Source organism: Sus scrofa, chromosome 13 (genome assembly GCF_054392235.1).
Source record: "Sus scrofa isolate SSC_HxYL_T2T_F1_AM1 chromosome 13, Sscrofa_HxYL_maternal_Yorkshire_Landrace_v2.0, whole genome shotgun sequence".
Taxonomy (NCBI): Eukaryota; Metazoa; Chordata; class Mammalia; order Artiodactyla; family Suidae; genus Sus; species Sus scrofa.
In genome coordinates, this window is record NC_139395.1 from 136085146 (window position 1) to 136108101 (window position 22956).

A 22956-nucleotide genomic window follows, 5' to 3' on the forward strand; every position below is an offset into this window, starting at 1 on the left:
GTGAGCTGTGGTGTAGGCTGCAGACGCGGCTCGGATCCCGCGTTGCTGTGGCTCTGGTGTAGGCCAGTGGCTACAGCTCCGATTCAACCCCTAGCCTGGGAACCTCCATATGCCGCGGGAGCGGCCCAAGAAATAGCAACAACAACAACAACAAAAAAGACAAAAAAAAAGACAAAAAAAAAAAAAAAAAAAAAAAAAAAAAAAAAAAAAAAAAAAAATCCTCAAGAGCGTGGGCATTGAGGGAACCTATCTCAATATAATAAAAGCCATATATGACAAACCCACAACAAACAGCTAACATCATTCTCAATGGTGAAAAACTGAAAGAATTTCCACTAAGATCAGGAAGAAGACAAGGATGTCTGCTCTTGCCACTTCTATTCAACAGTTTTGCAAGTCCTAGCCATGGCAGAGAAGAAAAAGAAATAAAAGGAATCCAAATTTGAAAGGAAGAAGTAAAATTTTCACTGTTTGCAGATGACATTATACTATACCTAGAAAATCCTAAAGACACTACCATAAAACTGTTAGAGCTCATCAATGAATTTGGTAGTTTCAGGATAAAAAATTAATACACAGAAATTGATTGCATTTCTATATACTAACAATGAAAGATCAGAAAGAGAAATCAGGGAAATAATCACATTTACCATCTCATCAAAAAGAATAAAATATCTAGGAATAAACCTACCTAAAGAGACAAAAGACCTGTACTCTGAAAACTATTAAGATGCTGATGAGGAGTTTCTGTTGTGACATGGCAGAAAGGAATACAACGTATCCATGAGGATACAGGTTCAATCCCTGGCCTCGCCCAGTGGGTCAGGGATCCAGCATTGCCATGAGCTGTGGTGTAGGTCACAGATGCAGCTTGGATCTGGTGTTGCTGTGGCTATGGTGTAGGGCAGCAGCTGTACTCTGATCTGACCCCTAGCCTGGGAACTTCCATCGTGATTGCAGCACTGAAATGGAGAAAAAAAAAAAAAAGATGTTGATAAATGAAATCAAAGATGATACAAATAGATGGAAAGATATACCATGCTCTTAGATTGGAAGAATCAATATTGTCAAAATGACTATACTACCCAGGGCAATCTACAGATTCAATGCAAACCCTATCACATTACCAATGATATTTTTCACAGAACTAGAACAAAATATTTTGAAATTTTTATGGAAACACAAAAGACCCCAAATAGCCAAAACAATCCTGAGAAAGAAAAATGGAGATGGACAAATTAGGCTCCCTGACTTCAGATCATACTACAAAGTTCGTCATCAAAACAGTATGGTAACTGCACAAAAAACAGAAATACAGATCAATGGAACAAGATAGAAAGCCCAGAATTAAACCCAAGCACCTATGGTCAACTAATCTATAACAAAGGACTTGAGAATTTACAAGGAGAAATTACAGTCCCTTCAATAAGTGGCGCTGGGAAAACTGGACAGCTATATTTAAAAGAATGAAATTAGAACACTAACACCATACAAAAAAATAAACTCAAAACGGATTAAAGACCTAAATGTAAGACCAGATACTATATAACCCTTAGAGGAAAATAGGCCGAACACTCTCTGACATAAATCATAGCAATATCCTCTCAGATCCACCTCCAAGAGAAATAATAATAAAAACAAAAACAAATGGGACCTAATTAAACTTAAGAGGTTTTGCACAGCAAAGGAAACCCTAAACAAAATGAAAAGACAACTCACAGAATGGGAGAAAATATTTGCAAATGAAGCAACTGACAAGGGATTAATCTCCAAAATTTATAAACACCTCCTGCACCTCAATATCAAAAAAACAAACCACCCCATTAAAAAAAGGACAGAAGATCTAAACAGACATTTCTCCAAAGAAGACATGTAGATGGCCAAAAAGCACATGAAAAGATGCTCACTATCATTAATTATAGAAATCCAAGTCAAAACTACTATGAGGTACCACTTTATACCAGCCAGAATGTCCAAAAATTCTACAAACAATAAATGCTGGAAAGGGTGTGTGGAAAAGGGAACCCTCTTACACTGTTGGTGGGAATGTAAATTGGTGCAACCATTATGTAAAACAGTTTGGAGGATCCTCAGAAATTTAAAAATAAAATTACCATTTGATCCAGCAATCCCACTCCTGGGCTCTATCTGGAGAAAACTATGACTTGAAAAGATACATCCAACCCAATATTCAGTTCCTCTTGCGGCACTATATACAATAGCCAAGATATGGAAGCAACCTAAATAGCCATAGACAGAGAAATGGATAAAGAAGATGTGGTACACATATACAATGGAATATTACTCAGCCATAAAAAGAATGAAATAATGGCATTTGCAGCAACATGGATGGACCTAGGAATTATCATACTAAGTGAAGTTGGTCAGACAGTGAGAGACAAACATCATATGATATCACTTATATGTGGATTCTTAAAAAAGGATTCAAATGAACTATTTGCAGAACAGAAACAGACTCACAAATTTTTAAAATTTTATGGTCACAAAGGGGACAGGTTGGGGGTAGGAAGGGGTGGACTGGGGGTTTGAGATGGAAATGTTCTAAAATTAGGTTTTGATGACAGTTATAAAACTACAAATATAATAAAATTCATTGAATTATTAGAAAAATAAAATAAAAGATAAAATAAAATTTGATATATAAGAGCTAAGAATAAAAGACAAATCTCAGAGTTCCCACTGTGGCACAACAGGATCAGTGGCATCTCTATAGTGCCAGGACGCAGGCTTGATTCCCAGCCTGGCACAACGGGTTAAAGGATCTGGCATTGCTGTAGCTGCGGTGCAGGTCACAAATGTGACTCAGATCTGATGCCTGTCCTAGGAACTCCATATGCCATAAGGCAGCCAAGAAAGAAAACAAACAAACAAACAAACAAAAACACAAGCCCCTCAGAGAATAAATAACCTCAGCAACATTCATGAGCCTTTAAAACCAAGAATTTCTTAAAGTTGGATCTTGGGAGAACATCCAACAAGAATATTAGAAGAACATCAGGGTGGCAGCTGATGTCAGTAGTTATTTCTTTTTTCTTCTTCAAAATCTTTTCAGCTCTGTTCTTTACAACCTCAAAGAAATGTACTCCCTTCAGATAGAGCAAATTGCACCCAACAGCGAAAGGAATAACATCTAAGAGATCCCACCCTCCTCCAGCTGGAGAGCCCTCAGTTCATTTAGTCCTGGGTGAGGCTTAAGAGATGACTGAGACTTGAGTATAATGTTAAGTTCAAGAGGTTGGGCCCTCCCAGCAAGACCCTCCAACAAAATCCAGAAATGCAAATGAATTTTCCCCTTACCTGAAAGAATGGCAAATTGTCGGTGAAGTTGTTCAATTATATCCACTGCCACCAAGGGCCTGATTTCCTGCTGCATAATTTCATCTGCAGAAATGAAATAAACATGAGGTTAAATACTTGCAAATAATAAAGAATTTAAAGGAAGAAAGGGAAGTTCCACTACTAGAGAAATCTCGGACTTATCAAGATATGGTTATGGACACATTATTCTCTTGAGAATTCAATTCCTAATAGGGAAGGATGGATCTGGGTTCTGTGTGGTTTGACTCTTACGCATGAACACAGGAACACATTTCTAGTGCCTCTCCCAAAGTTTTGTGAGGAATCAATGCAAGAAAGAGACCCTGAAGTTTAAGTTCAGTAGCTTCACAGTAGATCTGCTGGGATGGTCTCATTACCAAGGCAGGTGCTTAGGTATCTGCCCACTCCTTTGCGTCTGCAGAAGGACATGTTAAACACCATCTAAGTTACCAGACTTCTTCTCAGACTGGGTCATAAAACCAATCTGGGGTTTATGAAGGTTCTTTTGATTTTTTTTCCCCTCCTTCCCTTCCTTCCTTTTTGCCTCTCTCCTTAGTCACCTCCATGCCTTTGTTCCCCTTCTAGAATACTTCAAGGAGCCTCTTCCCACTGCCAAGCATCTTTTAGAAGGCACACTCCATTTTGCTAAATAAAGATGCTCTTTACTGAGTAAAGGATTATAGGTTTCCAAGGCAAAAATTCAAATCTTTCGAGCACAAGCCTTCAAATGTCTTCTAACCCCAAAGAGTCACTTAAGATTTACATTTTATCCATTTGAGGAAAAGGGTTTAGAGAGAGGGGAAGGATGAGTGGTATCGCTTAACCTGGGCTGGGAGGAGGGAGGCATTTTCATGGTCTACCTAAGAGGGAATTTCAAAAAATGAACTGTTTATTGTTTCTACAGCAGGCTAGATTAAGGTGTGTACAAACAGCCTTGTACGCTGATGCTAACCAGGTATCTCCTATGTTATGATATCCCAATGGTGACCAATTGGAAGGTTATATTCAGGAAGCTCCTTCCAGAGCCATAGTTTATACTTCTCAGCTTTGGTGTGAAGGTGAAAAGAGATAATATAAATGTAGATGTACACAGTAGGTGCTCAGTAAAAGCTGGTTATATCCATCATTCTGGAAAGTCCTTTCCTATGTTTGTTTTTGGCATGTCTTGCAAAGTGTTGGGCATGTGCCACTTAAACCCCATAACTGTTCTCAATGAATTCTATGCTTTTTTTCTGGAGAAAAGGGGGGTAAACCCAATACCCTTTCTGCTATGAATTCACTAAAAAAAACAAAACAAACAAAAAAAAAACTTTGCTTTCGCTGTTACAGGTGTTGCCCCCTGCAATCTGCCTGTGTGAAATAAAGACACTATAGTTACATCTTACAAAAAGAGCCTTCTTTGTTAGATACACAAAGTAAAGTATTTAATAGTAAATTATAATGAAGTCTGAGACCTGCTTAAAATACTGCAGCACTTCCCTCTGCCAAAAACATATGTGGAGTGGGGGAAGGGAAAACTAGACTAACAAAATGAGGATAATTGCTAAAGCTGGTTGATGGGCTCATGAGAGTTCATTATACAAAATTCTTTTGCATATGTTCCAAATTTTCCATAATAAAATGTAAATTACAAATGGAAAACAGAGAATTTAAGCAGAAACAGGAGTTATGCACCTGAAGAGTTTTTCAGAATATATTCTCCCAGTGATCTAAGAAAGATGCATTATTATTTTTCCATACCTGAGGGAGTCTATTTAAGAGAGAATGACCCCAGAGAAAAACCAAGATCATAAGATGTAATATATTGTTATTGCACTTCAGTATGTGAGGTATGCTCTAAAGTTAAACATTTTAAATTAAAGAGGTAAGATCTGAAAGGGACAAGAGAAATGAGTTAAGCCAACCATCCCCTCATCCCATCTCATTTTTTAAATGAAGAAATAGAGTTTGTCTTTGCCTTTGGTCACCCAACAGTTTAAGTGTGGAGCTTGGGTCAGCCCAGGATCTCCTGACTCTAAAAGGGCAAACATGATGAAGTTTCTGGACGCCTGGCCCTAAGGAGCACTGGCTTCTTCTACCCCGAGTGGGTGACTACATCATAGGAATCTGTGGAGGATTGCCCAGCCTCCCAATGGAGACATTCTCACCTGCCTTCTGTGGTTACCAGAGGAACAGGATTAAAATTTATGATTTGTTTTTCCAATAATAGAAATGGACCAGTTTGCCTTTGGTTCAGGTTTTGCTGAGAGAGCCTGGCCTCCAGCCAGGGAGGGACATGGTTATCCATGAAGACTTCTCAGGGAAGGGGCCTTATGACCCAATCTGGTCAGCAATAACAGAGCATGAGGGTTTCTCAGACTCAGTGCTGACCCAGTGCGTGGAGATGACCTCAGACACACCCAGCTTTCAGTGATGCCCGACACCCATGCTCCATGCTCAGTTCAGCCCCACTCATGCTCTGTACCAGAAGAGACAAAAGGACCAGTCCTGCTGCTGAAAGTCTCTACTACCCACTTGTGTAGAGACAGCACAGGGAAGGGAGTACAGGAGCTCTTTAGTCTCACCTCCCTCTGCAGTGGGAAGAAGGGTTCCTCAAATCACACAGCCCTGCATGGCAAGGGCCATCTCTACCAATTTCTTGCCTTGTGACCAGGGCAAGAACACTCTGAGCCTTAGCATCCACACGTGTGGCTTTTCCTTCTCCAGGAACAGTTGGCCATGGCCAGTGATAACCCACCAAGGTGATGGTGCCTGCTGCACCCTGCGAGGCCCCTTGGTTCTATACATAAGTTTCTGGCTTGCTGCTTGCTATTTCTGATGTGTATGGACTAGAGAGAAATTCATCTCTTTGTGACTCACATAAGACAAAGGGAAGTGGTTACTGAATTTCAACACAATTTCTATCCTGGGCAAAGTTACAGATAGATCTGGGGAAAACTTGTCCCTTTACTATCTCTGATAAGTATACAGACATGATTATATGTTATCCTGGACCTATAGTTCCAAAAATGCAGGAAGTATCAAACACCACAAAGGCCTCCTAGATGATGCAGTAATAGCCCAGCACCTCCCATGGGAATTCAGCAGAGACAGCGAGTAAAGCCCCTGTGTTTCCACTCCCTAACCCCCACCCCTGTCTCAAAACAATGCAGGCTCTGGGGCAGGACCCTTCCTACTGACGGCATCTTCCTCCTTGGGGCAGAGGGCAGGAAACAGGCTGATAACAGCTGATGCTGTCTAGGTATTGCAACTGGTAAGAAATGAAGGGAAGTGAAACCTGCAGCTTCTGCTCTTGCTGTTCTGAAATTCCAGTCATATTGGGATTTAAAAGACTAAAGTATGTTCTGAGGAAAAAAGGAACCAAAATAATAAATAAATAAATAAATAACCAAACAAAGAAACAAACTGCTCCATTACTACTTTTCCCAGAGAACCTGTGGGCAGAAAGGATGGAAGGGTAGGCCATTAGCTGAACTAGGAATAGGACCAGGATCTCCACTCTTAGCCACTATGGAACAAGCCTCTGTTCATGACAATAATGAGAGCACCAGCTGTGATCTGGCCCCAACAAGACACTTTAATTAGCTAGATAATGACAGTAAAGGAATATGCCCTAGCACTAAAAGAGACCTCCTCTAGTCCATCCCCTTCTCCCATGCCCACAACTAGACCAGCCTCTACTTCTAAGAAAACATCTTTGGACCAGAGGCTCCGAGAAATCAGTTGTTGGGCTGGTATGAAAAGCCACCCCATGGGGTCACACTGTGTTTCACATCTTTTTACGGACCAGGTCAGAAAAAACACAAATCTATTGTCCTTCTTTTACTGGGTGCTGTGCTACAGAATACTTAACTTGAACCAGAAGACTTCAATACTAAGCCTTATCTGTAAATTAATAATGAATAAGAGGCACCTGAAAAGCAGATGGAAGAATTTTTTAAAGGAGAAATTTAGAAGATTTTAAAAACCAAGAACACTGAAAAATGTTCAACTTCCCAGTAGTCAAATAATACAATTAAAACAGCAATAAAATTTCTCATTTCATCCCTAAAATAACACAAGATGTTGGGGTTATGTTGGAAAACTAGTACTTCTACATAACCTTGGAGAGTAAAGCTGGTAGTGTCCTTTTAGAAAGCAGTTTCACAATATCTGCCCAGTGATTACTGTGTAGATGACATAACAAACACTTTTATACATCATCTTATTTAATCATCAAAGCAATGCTAAGAGTGATATGGAATTAAATCTGCAATAGCTGGACCAGGGTTAAGTAGAACCAGAATTTGAACTCAGTTCATTCTAAACTCCAAAGCCCAACATCTTAACCAAATAATACAGAGTTTCAGTATACAGTCGTCAAAATCTTCATAATCTTTTATCCATTCAACCTATATCTGGAAAGGTTTCCTGAGAAAATAATAAAATAAAAACTTTATACATAAAAATACAGACTGGAGTATTATTTATAGGAGTAAAAAAAGGAAACAATCATGATAAAATGATGAATACAATGTCCACAGAAAAATATTTAAGTTTCAAGAACATAAAAATCTTATGTATGGGGATATTGCAGCCAGATTCAAACAGATGAAAGTATGTGGTATGTTTATGCACATAGGTGTGGGCATGAGAAAGGAAAAAAAGAAAAAGCTGTGCTAGAGTGATAGAATCATATTTAATTAACCCCTTTAGTTTGCACAGAGGAAAGTATGCTCTGGTAGCTGTTATTTTTTTATGCTAATAGGACTTTATTGAAGTATAATTTATATGCAGTACAATGCACAGATCTTAAGTGTACAGGTTGATGAATTTTGACAAACACATACACTAATGGAACCACAAAACAGATCAAGATATGGAACAGTTCCATCACCCCAGGAAGTTTCCTTGTCAGCCTTGCCCTAGGCCTGTACCCTCCCTCCCATAAAGATATGTGTTAAAGACCACATGGTCCTTGTGACCCAGAGCTCAGCACCGGCTGGGCGCACTGTGCTCTAAACAGCTACTCTCTTAACACCATGGGGGCCCCAGAAAAGACTTCTCCACATCTCTTGGTCTATATCCTCAAAAGAAAAGGCGAACGGCATCCAAATGCTATGACGGTTTGTGAGCTGTGCCACTGTTGACATCAGGGACAGACACTGCTTCGGAGTGCTGGGAGGATTTGAGCGGTGAGGATTTGAGCAGCGGAAGCGCTTAGGTAAGAGAAAAGACAAATTAATTCTTGAATTCTCCCTCTCACATGGCACGAATGCTGTAGATTCTTACATAATGAAATACAATGTCTAGTACTATGGAGCACCAACATTCTCACTTTTCTTCCTTCCAATTAATGATACAAATATATTCAAAGTTTGAACTCCTGGAACACAATTACATTTTACTTAGATCACATTTATTTTAGATCACTGTTCTCAGTGGAGCTCAGATTAGGTGAAAATCTCAACTATAACAACATACTGCTTTTGCTGATATGATGTGAAATTAAGGCCTTATGGACTGTGGATATCTTTATTATGCATCCAAATTTCACTGCCCATCAACACAACTCTTGGAGATGTTATAACCCAATTTATTCATCTCTGTTATTTTCTGATTTTGTTCATATAAAAACCACTCCTTTATGGTTTCACATTTTTTTTGGCCATGCCTGTGGCATGTGGAAATTCTAGAGCCAAGGATCAAACCCTCGCCATGGCAGCAACCCAAGCCACAGCCGTGACAACACTGAGTCCTTAATCTGCTGAGCCATGAGGGCACTTCCCTTTATACATATTTTAAATCTTGTTCTTATGGGGGTATGTTTGTCAAGTATAAAAATAGAAGGGTACCTTGTAACTGTGGCATTTGGGCTTCTATTTGTACTTTTGCCTCGGTCTCTGCAAATGCCCATTGAAAACTGCTTTGAGAAGTAGTGAGATATTACTAGGCACAAAAATTTCTGGTTTTGAACCCTGATCCAAATCCTTTTTCTTCTTTTTAATTTTTTGTTACAAAAATAAAATGATTAAGCTTCTTAATTTCTGCTGACATTTCACACTGTGTACTTGCATGATCACAAGCATGGCACCAAGGTGTAAGTTTCTATGCAAAGACTTTCCTTGACAATAAATAGCTAGCAATGACATTCTCCTGTGGCCCTTCATAACTCCAGGATAGGCAAACCAGCTGTTGCCTGGGGTCTACTAAATATAAAGCAATCAAAGCCCTGGAGAAAATGAAGAAAATCTGTGGAATCCCTAATCCCTCCCTCTGTTAAAGCTCTCAAATTTTAGCACTAGATTTCAAAGTGCTACCACCTGCATTTTAATCAAAACTGCCCCAGAGCAATGCTTCTCAAATTATATAATGATATAATAAATCACCTGCTTTAAAATGCAGATTTGGATTTAGTAGGCCTGAGGTAGGCTCAGAAATTCCGCATTTCTAACAAATTTCCTTGATACCGCTAATTCAACAGAGAAGAAAGCACATGTTGAATTCCAAGCCTTTAGACTATTCTTGTTCTTTTCCTGTTGCTTATGAAAATGCTGTTCAGGAAAAAAAAAAAAAGGTTTTTGAGTTGTTCACTAGTGCTTCTTTTGTCATTCCATAAAATAATCGTCTATATGTATTCAAAGTATTTTTGAAACTGAGTCCTAGATGGTCTAAACATTTTGGCCTAACATTCCCTTCTGGGCTGTTTTTAGGATCAGCACCCTGGGAAACAAGCCAGCCCTGCCTGGAGCACCTGTTTACTTCTTCTGGCACTCTGAGCCCTACTCCACTGATTAGTGTGGGCCTTCTAATACCTATCCCTTCCCCGTTCTCAGACCACTCCCAGCCTGGAATTCAGTGAAGTCTATTCACTGGAAGCAGTGTCTTGGGCAAAACAATATAATACAGTCTAATATTGATGAGATGAGAAGACTTGATATGACTGACAACACAGCATTCTTCCAAAAGCTTCTACAGTTTCATTTCTCTCTTAAGATCTTAGGGGAAAAAAAAAATATCTTCACCCAAAAGAATCAAAACAGTAGGATTTTATGGAGTTCCCTGGTAGCCTAGTGGTTAAGGGCTCACATTGTCACTGCTGTGGCTCGAGTTATTGCTATGGCTCGGGTCTGATCCCTGGCCTGGGAATTTTTGTATACAGCAGGCACAGCCAAAAAAATAATAATAAAGTTAAAAAAAATAGGATTTTAGACATTTTAGCAATATGATGGATTAACAATTTTATTTTTGTTTAAGAAAAAGCCCTGGAGGGTCTGGCTAAACATTCCTTCCTTCCTCTCTCAATGTATTCATTCATTCAGGTACTCTGAAAGCAGAGTGAGAAGAGCTGGACTTGCATCCCATCTCTGCCACAAACCAGGCCCTCCATCTTCAGGTTCTCTTTCTGTAAAACGGGAATGGATAATAATTTAATAATCTCCTCTTAGAGGGCTGTTGTAAGGGTTAATATTACCATTTATTGAGCACTTACTACCTACTGGGCACTGTGCAACAACATGCTGATAAAATAAAAACTCATTTTTTAAGGCAAGACAAGAGAAATTTAGACATAAAAATTTTCTCTGCCCTTTGGCCTCCTCTTCTCCTTTCGTGTGCATTATGCATTAACTAGAGCATCCCAATGACAGAAACCCTTGCTCAACCATAAAGACCAATTTTTCCTCTATGGCATTAGCCATATAACTCCTTAGAAGAAAACATTCCTTTCTCAATCCTATAAGGGGTCACGATGACCCACTACTTGCCTTGTACATACAGACATCTTTGGTGAACTTTACATATAATGTCAACACATCATCTCCCTTAAAGATAGCGATTGGTGTAAAACAAACTGGTCAAGCCATCTGGGAAGATAATGGGCTACACCTAATGGAAGTCCTCAGCTTAAATACTTCCTTATGACCTTATTAATGTTACTAGATACATCACTTGTATTCTGCCATTCAAGAAGATTACTGTTTCCTGAATCATCAAATGTGTGACTGAACTGCCAATAAAATTAATGATGACTAGGCAACTTGAAATGATTGATCAAATACATAGCTGTGTAAGGGCAATTATTGGGTTTTTTGGTTTGTTTTTTTGGTGGTTTTTTTTTTTTTTTTTTTGTCTTTTTGCCTTTTCTAGGGCCACACCCGCTCCATATGGACGTTTCCAGGCTAGGGGTCAAACTGGAGCTATAGCCACCGGCCTACACCAGAGCCGCAGCAATGTGGGATCTGAGCCATGTCTGTGACCTACACCACAGCTCATGGCAGCACCAGATCCTTAACTCACTGAGCAAGGCCAGGGATCGAACCTGCAACCTCATGGTTCCCAGTCAGATTTGTTAACCACTGCACCATGACGGAACTCCAAGGGCAATTATTGTAATAGCGTAACTCTAGATATGAGAAGTAACATGAGGGGCCAATTTCCAGTAACAGACTGGTAAAACAGGCCAGCCAAAGGCTTTTGGCTGTTGTTAAAAGAGTCTCGTCCAGTAATAGCACACTGAATGGCCTATCAACAACATCCTCACTTGGCCTAGAAATGAGCATTCCTAGTGCCAGCAGACAAGCTGATCATGATATGCCTCCCAAATGTTGGCAGAAATTAAGATCAAAAGGGAGAGGACTATCAAATAAAGAAGATTGTCCACCATCCAGTTCTACAAGAATCACGTAATTAGCCATTGTTGTTACTGACTCAGTGTACCGACTCTAAAAGGGATTCAGGGCAAAGATCAGGATGAGGCACTTTGTGCTCTGGGGGAAATGACAGAACTGGCACTCAGATATTTTTAGGAGAAAAAGAAAATTGTTTTTTCTCTTTTAGGGTTGCACCTGTGGCATTTGGAAGTTCCCAGGTTAGGGGTAAAATCAGAGCTACAGCTGCTGGCCTATGTCACAGCCACAGCAACATGGGATCTAAGCCATGTCTGTGACCTATACCACAGCTCACGGCAATGCCTGGATCCCTGACCCACTAAGTGAGGCCAGGGATCAAACCCGCGACTTCAAGGATACTAGTCGGATTCGTTTCCACTGCACCACAATGGGAACTCCCTTAGGAGAAAATTTTATGAACTCAGTTTCTTGTATCTTTCCATACTTCAAAAAGCACTAAAACCATGTAGTTTTAAGATATCCATCTCTTTGAGTTCCCACTGTGGCTCAGTGGGTTATGAACCCACCTGTATCCATGAAGATGAAGATCAAATCCCTGACCTCATCAAATCCCTGACCTGGGTTAAGGATCCAATGTTGCTGTGAGCTGTGGTGTAGGTCCATAGACGTGGCTCAGATCCCGTGTTGCTGTGGCTGTGGCACAGGCCAGCAGCTGCACCTCCAATTCGACTCCTAACCTGAGAACGTCCATATGCTGCAGGTACAGCCCTAAAAAGCAAAAAAATAAAAATAAAAATATATCTGTTTCTTGAGAATACCAGCAACCTTCTACCATGATGAGTGCTTGATTCCACATACCCCTTCATTAAAACCACATACACACTAGCCTCTCCCCACCCCTCATCTCTTCAGAACAGTTCTCACAGCTCTGTGAGAGACTGTCTTCTGGTTTATAATCCTCAGGTTGGCTTGAATAAAATTTTCCATTTCTTTCTTAGATTGTTAATTTTTTTCATTGACAATACTTTCCATTAGATCTAATTAATATATGAAAGCAATTTGTTTATAATAGACTCAAAGGAAGCCAATTAAGTTTATCATTTAGTCCTCTGAGCCACAACACCCCCCACGTTATTGCTACCAGTTGATGATCTGCTTTGAAATTCTGCTCTAAAGTCCCCATTGATACCATGTGACGTCTTTCTCTTTCACTATGAAGTAAGTTGATAGAACTTGTTATGAACTTGGAAGGACCCAGGAGTAGAAGGAAGACTGGAATTAGACCAAAATATAAATAAGGATGTAGTATACAATAAAAGTGGTCCTTCCCTTGGGACAAGAAGGAAATTAGAGATTTTCCTCCCTACATGATAACATGGTGTTGCTAGGAAACCTTGTGTGAGCCCAAAGAGCATGAAGCAAATAGACAATTACCTGAGGATGCATCTTGCTAACAGATGCACAAAATAAACTGAGATAAAATACAAATGCTCACAGACACAGAACAAAGATAGTGGGCAGTGGGGAATATATCAGTAAGTCCATCAACAAAAGAAGCAGACTTAGAAACAAGTAGGTGCTTCAGTTCTTACAGCATCTGTATTACCGGCTTCCACATACACATAAGGCATACTTAGAAACACTTAGAAATGCTTTTCCTTCTCACCCAGTCACTGAAGGGAAGTGGTTTTCTTTTTTCTACTCTTAAATCACTAGCTTGCTATCAGCTCATGTGTCTAAAATGAAGTCTTAGCATTTCAGATTTTAACACTTTTCTTCAGACTTAACATTTTTCTTTAGGAACCTGGTCTGGATTCTTATTTTCATTTTACTAAAGCAATGGATGTTGGCTACTTTTTTATTATAATTTTAATTTTTAAACATTGTAATTAAAAAAACTAAGTAAACTCCTTATCATTGCTTTACCCCACATTAGTTATCTATCTTAATGGTGTAAAATAGTCAGTACATATATATGTATGTACAGACACAGATGCTTTTAAAATGAATTAATACTTATAGCTTGATTTTTTTCAAAATATTTGGTTATCTCTTTTTAATATGAATTTTTCAATAAATGACCACCTAGAATATTGCTAATAGCTAATTAATGCTTTAAATTTTAAAAGTCCTTTTTAAACTCCTCAACAAACTTGAGACAGTATTGCAAAATAGTTTTTAAATGTAAATGGGTTAGTTAAACCATTATTCTTCTGAGAATGAGGATAAATAACAAAATATACGTAAGAGAAAGGCATCATTACTCTCACAGTACCTTTTTTTGCCATATATTCTAGCCTGATGCAGCTTCCTAGGAAATGGTGGTAAGCCCTCATTTCTGCCTCTGTGATCCGCACGGAGGTGTAAGGTAAGGATCCAGGGTCTTGCTGCCCACACCTTGTACACCAGGAGGCCATTGGATCTCTCCCCCTTCCTCTCTCAGCTCTGCACTTACACAAATGAGTTTAATCCTTTCTCCTGGCTAATCTCTCTGAAGTTCACTCAAGGGCACATCATTGCTGAGAGTTTATCCTTTGGACTAGTGAGTGTTCATAGGATTACAGGCCCAGCAGATTATCAGACCTTCTCATTGGCAAACTGGGGGATGAGGATGTCAAGAAGAGAGGGAAATCCTAAAATTGATAAGAATCAGAATGCTTTTTCATTTTTAGAGGAATCACATCCTGAGACATACATCAAGCCACTGGATATGTAAAATAATATAATAGACAGGGAAAAATTTTTTAAAAGATGCTCTTAAGAAAATGTATTCCAGGACTTCCCATCGTGGCTCAGCGGAAACAAATCTGACTGGTATCCATGAGGACGCAGGTTTAATCCCTTGCCTTGCGTAGTGGGTTAAGGATCCAGTATTGCCATGGGCTGTGATATAGGTCACAGATGCGGCTCGGATCTGGCATTGCTGGGCTATAGCGTAGGCCGGCTGCCGCACCTCTAATTCAACCCCTAGCCTGGGAACTCCATATGCCAAAGGTGTGGCCCTAAAAAGACAGAAAAAAAAAAAAAGAAAGAAAGAAAGAAAGAAAGAAAGAAAGAAAGAAAGAAAGAAAGAAAGAAAGAAAGAAAGAAAGAAAGAAAGGAAGAAAGAAAGAAAATGTATTCCAGGCTATAATTCTCACCCCCTCCCAACTTCTCCAGGCTTCCAAGAAATAAAATCCTGAGAATTAACAATGTAACCACTAGAGTCACTACCTAGGCAGGCAACGTAGACTGGCACAGAAAATGGTAAAGATTCCTGAGATGGGATATAGAGAATCTCTTGAACTACTTCTAAAGATCAGATGCAAGCACAATATCATGATTCTAAATAAAGGATGTTCTTTGCCTATTGTGATCAGACAGAGACCCCACTTACTACCATTTGGGGAAAAGTGAGTTCACCTTTCAGAACTGTGCTATGCAGAATGTGCTATAGTGAGAAAGAGGCTGCTTTGTCACAAAGCTTTTTTTTTTTAATTCTTAAAAGCTTAATGTTTTTGTTTATTAATATTATGTTCCAAGATTTAAAGAAAGGGCATAATATGAAATATCCAATAAGTAATAAATCAGTTCTATATACAAACTATAATATTTATTTGTATGATTCAAGCTAACAGTTCAGAGTAAGGCTTGCAACTGGCCAAGGAGAAAACAGGAAAACCTTTTTTATAAAAAAAAAATTGTCTATTTTCAGAGAGTGGATAAAATATACACATACTAAAATACTCAAATTTGAAGTATATATTTTTATGAGTTTTGACAAATAGATATATCCATGTAACTCATACCTTTTTTGAGATATAGAACACTTCCATCTATAGAAAGTACACATATCCCTACCCAGTCAACCCTTATTGCTAATCCCAGGCAACCACTGTTGTGATTTTTCAACAGAGACTAGCTTTGTCTGTTCAAAGACCCCATGTAACGCAATCATACAGTATGTACTCTTTTGTGTCTATCTTCCTTCTTTCAGGAATGTTTCTGAGATTCACACATATTGTGTGCATCAGTAGTTTATTCATTTTATTGCTGAGTTGTATCCCATCATAAGGACAGTCATAGTTTGTCCATTCTCCCACTGATAGACAATCAGGGTTTTTTTCCCAATTTGGGTGTTATGAATGAAGTTTCTAAGAACATTTATGTAAAGGTCTTTGGACATACATATGTTTGCATTTCTCTTGGATAAATACATAGGAGTGGTATTGCTGAGTCAAAGGAGAGATGTATATTCAACTTGCAAGAAACTTCCAAACCTTTTCCAAATTGTTTATATTAGAAGTTTTTAAGATTAAAGGCTGCTCTGGAATTCTCCCTGTGGCTCAGTGGTAACACACAACTAGTATCCACGAGGACGCAGGTTCTCTCCCTGGCCCAATTCAGTGGGTTAAGGATCTGACGTTGCCATGAGCTGTTGTGGCAGACGAGGCTTGGATCTGGCATTGCTATAGCTATGGCGTAGACCTGCAGCTGCAGTTTCAATTCGACCCCTAGCCTGGGAACTTCCATATTGCTGCAGGTGCAGCCCTAAAAAGAAAACAAAACAAAAAAAGATTAGAGGCTGCTCTGTTTAGCACTCTTCAGAGCCAGTTCTTTATTAATGTTAATTGCATGCTAAGTACTTTAAGAAAATACCTAAATTAGGAAGAAGAAACTTAATTTAAATTGGGACTCTAAAACTAATGAAAGCTCTTTTTTTTTCTTCCACTAAGTACTCCAAATATGCTGACTCTGACCAAATGCAAAGTGTGAAAGACTCTTAAGGGCAGTAAACAAAGCAGTTTTTTAAAAAAACAGTTTTATTATATATAGCCAAATTTCCTCCCAAATGCCTGTACCAGTTTGGGTTCCTATCAGCATCATTATATAAATAATTCCACATATGGAGGCTCACTTTCTTACTAAACATTAACTTCTTTAGTCTTTCACTCAGAAATGAATAGCCATGAATGCTTCGCTGGCATCATAGCACCTAGGAACATAAAAACCATCTTTGCTAACCACGTAAACCCACAACAGCAGCGTGCATGCAACTGTGCACACCCCAGAAATGACCCTAATTACAGGTGTTACTTCAGAGATACCAAGGGTGTAGTTCAGACCACTGCAATAAAGAGAACACTGCTATAAAGCTAGTCGTATGGGTTTTATGGTTTCCCAGTGCATATAAAAATTGTATTTACACTATATTGTGGTTTATTAAGTGTGCAAATTATGTCTAAAATACTATACATGCCTTAATTTAAAAATACTTTATTGCTAAAAGAAGCTAACCATCACCTGAGACTTCAGCAAGTTCTAATCAAAGATCAGTGATCACAGATCAACATAAAAAATACAATATAACACAAAAGCTTGAAGTATTGTGAAAATTACCAAAATGGGACACAGAGACGCCGTGAGCAAATGCCACTGAAAAATGGCACCAACAGACTTGTTTGACAGAGGGTTGCCACAAGCTTTCAATCTATAAAAAATGCAAATGTCTCTGAAGTATAATAAAGGTAACTGCAATAAAATGAGATATGCCTGTATATCTTTTTGCAGGTTACAGAAATGTAGGGGAAAAGTGGACTGTAAAATCTTGGAAGCTTTATATATTTGGATCTATTATATGAACAAGTTTTGTACAGCTCTTATAAATCCTATATTCCATGCACTGACCTTTATTACTTGACCAAGATCAAGCAATCAAAAAAGGGCAATATTTTCTTTATGTTTAACAACAGATTCTGAAATAACTGGGTACTGTACTAGGTAACACTCCTTATAAAAGAGCTGATTATTTCAGTAGTAATGACAATGGGAGATGATTATTTCCCACATCTCTCCCCAAGAAACTACCATTACAGTATCAAAAAAGCACAAATCAAAATCCTGTAACAGATACATAAAAACTACAGAACACCAAATACATGCACAGCACTAAGGAAAATCATCAAACCACAAGGGAAGAAACTGAAGAAGAGAACAGAGAAGAACTAAAACAAAAACAAAAAACACAGAAAAAAAGTAGCAAAATGACAATAAGCTTATATCTATCAATAATCACTTTAAATATCAATGGACTAAATGCTCCAATCCAAAGACATAGAGTGGATGACTGGATAAAAACAAGACCCAGAGTTCCCATTGTGGTGCAGTGGAAATGAATCCAACTAGGAACCATGTAGTTTGGGGTTCAATCCCTGGCCTCACTCAGTGGGTTAATGATCTGTAGTTGCTGTGAGCTAGTGTAGGTCACAGATGTGGCTTGGATCCTGCATTGCTGTGGCTGTGGTGCAGGCCAGCAGTTGCAGCTCTGATTTGACCCCTGGCCTGGGAATCTCCATATGCTGCAGATGCATCCGTAAAAAGGAAAAAAAAAATAAAAATAAAAAAATTTTAGAAATTAACAAGACCCATCTATAATGCTGCTTACAAGAGACTCACTTCAGAGCTGAAGACAAACACAAACTAAAGTGAGGGTAGATTTAAAAAGATATTTCATGAAAACGCAAATGGAAAAAATAAGAAAACTGGAGTAGCAATACTCATATTAGACAAAATAGACTTTAGAACAAAGTCTCTAACAAAGGACTAAAAAGGGCATCAGACAATGATAAAGGAATCAATACAAGAAGAAAATATAACACTCACTGACATATATGTACCTAATATAGGAGTACCCAAATACATAAAGCAAATATTAAGAGACATAAAGGGAGAAATTAACAATTTAGTAATAGTGGATGACTTTAACACCCCACTTACATCAATGGGTAGCTCATCCAGACAGAAAATCAGCAAGGAATCAGTACTCTAAATGACACATCAGGAGTTCCCTGGTGGCCTAGAAGTTAAGGATCCAGTGTTGTCACTGCTGTGGCATGGGTTCAATTCCTAGCCTGGAAATATCCACATGCCACAGGCACAGTCAAAAAGAATGACACATCAGACCAGCTGGACTTAATAGGGATCTACAGAACATTCCATCTAAAAACAGTAGAATACATATTCTTTTCAAGTGCACATGGAATTTCTCCAGGATAGATCACATGCCAGTCCACAAAACAAGTCTCAACAAATTTAAGAGTATAGAAATTATATTATTTTTTTTTCTGATCACAACAGTATGAAACTAGAAATCAATTACAGGAAGAAAAATGATAAAGACATAAACACATGGAGACTAAACAACATCCTACTAAAAAAAAAAACAGCAGGTCCATGAGGAAATCAGAAAATACTTCGACACAAATAAAAATGAATAACAGCTTTCCAAAATCTGTGGGATGCAGCAAATACAGTTCTAAGAGGGATGTTTATAATGATATGGGCCTACTTCAAGAAACAAGAGAAATCTCAGCGTTCCCATCATGGCTCAGTGGTTAATGAATCCGACTAGGAACCATGAGGTTGTGGGTTCGATCCCTGGCCTTGCTCAGTGGGTTAAGGATCCAGTGTTGCTGTGAGCTGTGGTGTAGGTTGCAGACGCGGCTTGGATCCTGAGTTGCTGTGTCTCTGGTGTAGGCCAGTGGCTACAGCTCTGATTGGACCCCTAGCCTGGGAACCTCCATATGCCATGGGAGCAGCCCTAGAAAAGGCAAAAAGACAAAAAAAAAAAAAAAAAGGAAAGAAAGAAAGAAACAGGAGAAATCTCAAATAAACAACCTAATCTACCATGTAAAGAAATCAGAAAAAGAAGAACAAGCAAAGCCCAAAGTCAGCAGAAGGTAGGACATAATAAAGATCAGAGAGGAAATAAATAAAATGGAGACCAAAAAAAGGAAAAGAAAAGAGCAGTGAAATCAAGACCTGGTGTTTTGAAAAGATAAAATTGATAAACCTTTAGCTAGGCTCACCAAGAAGAAAAGAGCAAGGACTCAAATGAACAAAATAGAAAATGAAAGAGGAGAAATAACAGCCAATACCATAGAGATAGAAAAAAATCATAATACTATGAATAGTTAATATGCCAACAAACTGGACAACCTAGAAGAAATACAAAATTTCTATAAACATACAACCTACCAAGACTGAATCAGAAAAAAAATGGACAATCTGAACAGACTGGTCAGTAGTGAAACTGAATTTGTAATTAAAAAAAAAAAATAGTCCCAGAAAACAAAAGTCCAGCACAGGACAGCTTCACGGAAGAATTCTACCAAATATACAAAAAGGTAGTACCTATTCTTCTCAACCTGTTCCAAAAATTGAAGAGTAGGGAACACTCCCAAATTCATTCTATGAAGCCAACATTACCCTGTAGAATGAACTGAAGCCATCTGGGCAAAATGGAGAATGAGAAATAACCTATAAGCTCAAGAAGGATTTGAACTATCCATGGCGCAAGAGCATCAGGGTTAGTATTTTACCAGAAGTAGGATCAAAGTCATATTAAATGTAAAGATAAGTTTTCCTTCTATATATATTAGACTTTGTTTTCTTTTGAAAAAAAAATCAAAACTCAAATGGCCAGGTGTATTTACTGAGGAGACTAAACTGGATTTTCTCCAGAGCTGGCCTGGGAGTGAAGGGAGTAAAAGGACTTGGTGGTGTTGCTGAGGGCAACACTTCTACCAGCTGACCCACTCATCTCCCTGATCTTCTCCTCTCACAGAGAAAAAGGGACACCTCACACCCCATAGGCCAAGGAGGAGGGGTCCAATTACATACATGTGGAGAGACCTCTACAAGAATGTTATATATGATATGTGGGTCCCACTGAAGAGAGGGGATAGAGTTCATGAGGGACAGAGAGACTTAACTTCACATTCTTTTGTACTATTTGCAATTTATAGAAACAGCATGGATTACTTTCATTGGTAAACTAAAAATGTAAGAAAGACTTAAACTTATTTTATTTGGGTTACTAATTCCATATACATAGATTTACAAAATGCTCCTCAATAATATTTTTAGAATACCGCTTAACCTTTATAAACTTTATTGATCACCACAGCAAAATGTTGATGGTTACTGAAGCTGGGTGATGAGTATGGCTTATAAAACTACTCTATTTTTGCGATGTCTTTGAACTTTCATAATTAAAAGTCATCTCCAAAGACTAGTAGTAAACCAAGTAGGCTACACAAATGAGATCAGACAGTTTTCTATTGCCTTCAGTGCATATAAGATGCCATGGTGGTGAAATCCCTAAACAATGCAAAGTAACTTGGGCATTATGATTGGGTTTTAAAAAATATTTCTGTTTAGCTAATATTAAAAATTATATGGAAATGTGGCTTTGGAGTTCCCACTGCAGCACAGTGGGTCAAGGATCTGGTGTCTCTGCAGCAGCTTGGATAACCACTGAGGCATGGGTTTGATCTCCAGCCCAGCACAGTGGGTCAAAGGATCTGGTATTGCCACAGCTGGGGCTTGGATTCAAGCCCTGGCATGGGAATGTCCAAATGCTGCAGGTGAGGCCCTAAAACAAAACAAACAAACAAACAAACAAAAAAGAGGAAGAAGAAAGGGAGATTTTAAACAAATAAAAAGTAACTGAAGCAAAATTATAAAATAAATAACAAATTGGAAAGTAAAAAATACCTGCTATAAACATAACAAAGCTTTAATATTCAACAAAGAACAAAGCAACACAAAAATATCTTGGTCCCAAAACACACATGAACAAGTCACAGAGCAAAAAATTCCAACAGCAAATAAACTTATTTAAAATTATTCTAGGAGTTCCTGTCACAGTGCAGTGGTTAACAAATCTGACTAGGAACCATGAGGTTGCGGGTTCGATCCCTGGCCTTGCTCAGTGGGTTAAGGATCTGGCATTGCTGTGAGCTGAGGTGTAGGTAGCAGATGTGGCTGGGATCCCATGTTTATGTGGCTCTGGCATAGGCCAGCGTCTACAGCTCCAATTAGACTCCTAGCCTGGGAACCTCCATATGCCACGAGAAGCAGCCCTAGAAAAGGCAAAAAGACAAAAAAAAAAAAATCTAATTCACTAGTAATTTTAAAAATTCACTTAAAATTAATACTGTCACATTTATCAAACAATCAAAAATTCAAATAATATCACCAAAGAGAGTTAACACTGTCACAGGTATTGTGCCATGCACTTAACATGCAATACTTCCAAACCCTAATAGATAAGTTCTGTTATTTCCCCCATCTGATACATGAGAAAACAGATGATAACAAATGCTGATAAAGAGATATGGTGAAATAAAGAATCTTTACACTCCACTGAAGGGTACTAAAATAATATACAGAAAGCAATTTGACCAAAATGTATTTTAAAATTTAATACTCATACTCTTTGATCTGACAATAACATTTTCTAGAATTCTATCCTTAAAAGACAATCTGAAGTGTGTTGAAATGTGTGCAAAGATTTCTGAAGAAAGACAACCCCTGCATCTTTAAAAAAAATAACACTGAGAAACTGGAAACAACCTAGATAATCAAGATCAGGGAAAAATTTAAATTATGGTACAACCATGCAGTGAAAAATTATAAATCTATCAAATTACTGCTTGTGAAGTTTTTTAATAATATATGGATTGTTTATTAATATAATTTAGTTTAAATTTATTTATTTATTTATTGCTTTTTAGGGCTACATGTGTGGCATATGTAAATTCCCAGGTGAGGGGTCAAATCAGAGCTGCAACTGCCAGCCTATACCACAGACAGATACTTAACCCACTGAGCAAGAGAGGCTACAATTCTTCAGCCTGCAGAAAGGAGACCACAAACACAGAAAGCTAGACAAAATTAAAATGCAGAGAAATATGCTCCAGATGAAAGAATAAGTCAAAAACCCAGAAAAATAGGTAAGTGAAGTGGAGATAAGCAACCTACATGAAAAAGACTTTAGAGTAGTGATAGTAAGGATGATCCAAGATATTGGGAAAGAAACTAGAGGCAAAAATCAATAAATTACAAGAAATGTTTAACAAACAAATAAAAGATTTAAAGACCAAACTAACACAGATGAACAACACAATAACCAAAATGAAAAATTCACTAGAAGGAATCAATAGCAGAACATCAGGAGGCAGAA

General features: G+C 38.3%; 1 protein-coding gene across 25 annotated transcripts in view; it reads right to left on the reverse strand.

The window, feature by feature from the left end:
• Positions 1 to 22956, reverse strand: part of MCF2L2 (MCF.2 cell line derived transforming sequence-like 2) — a 250868-nt gene that overhangs the window by 206838 nt on the left and 21074 nt on the right. For all 25 annotated transcript variants that reach the window (XR_014824428.1, XR_014824429.1, XR_014824430.1 and 22 more), the window contains exon 2: positions 3319 to 3402. Coding sequence is in view for 10 of the 25 variants with exons in the window: in XM_084990475.1 (XP_084846601.1) it covers positions 3319 to 3402 (84 nt within the window). In the remaining 15 variants the exon portion in view is untranslated. The remainder of the gene's footprint in view (positions 1 to 3318; positions 3403 to 22956) is intronic.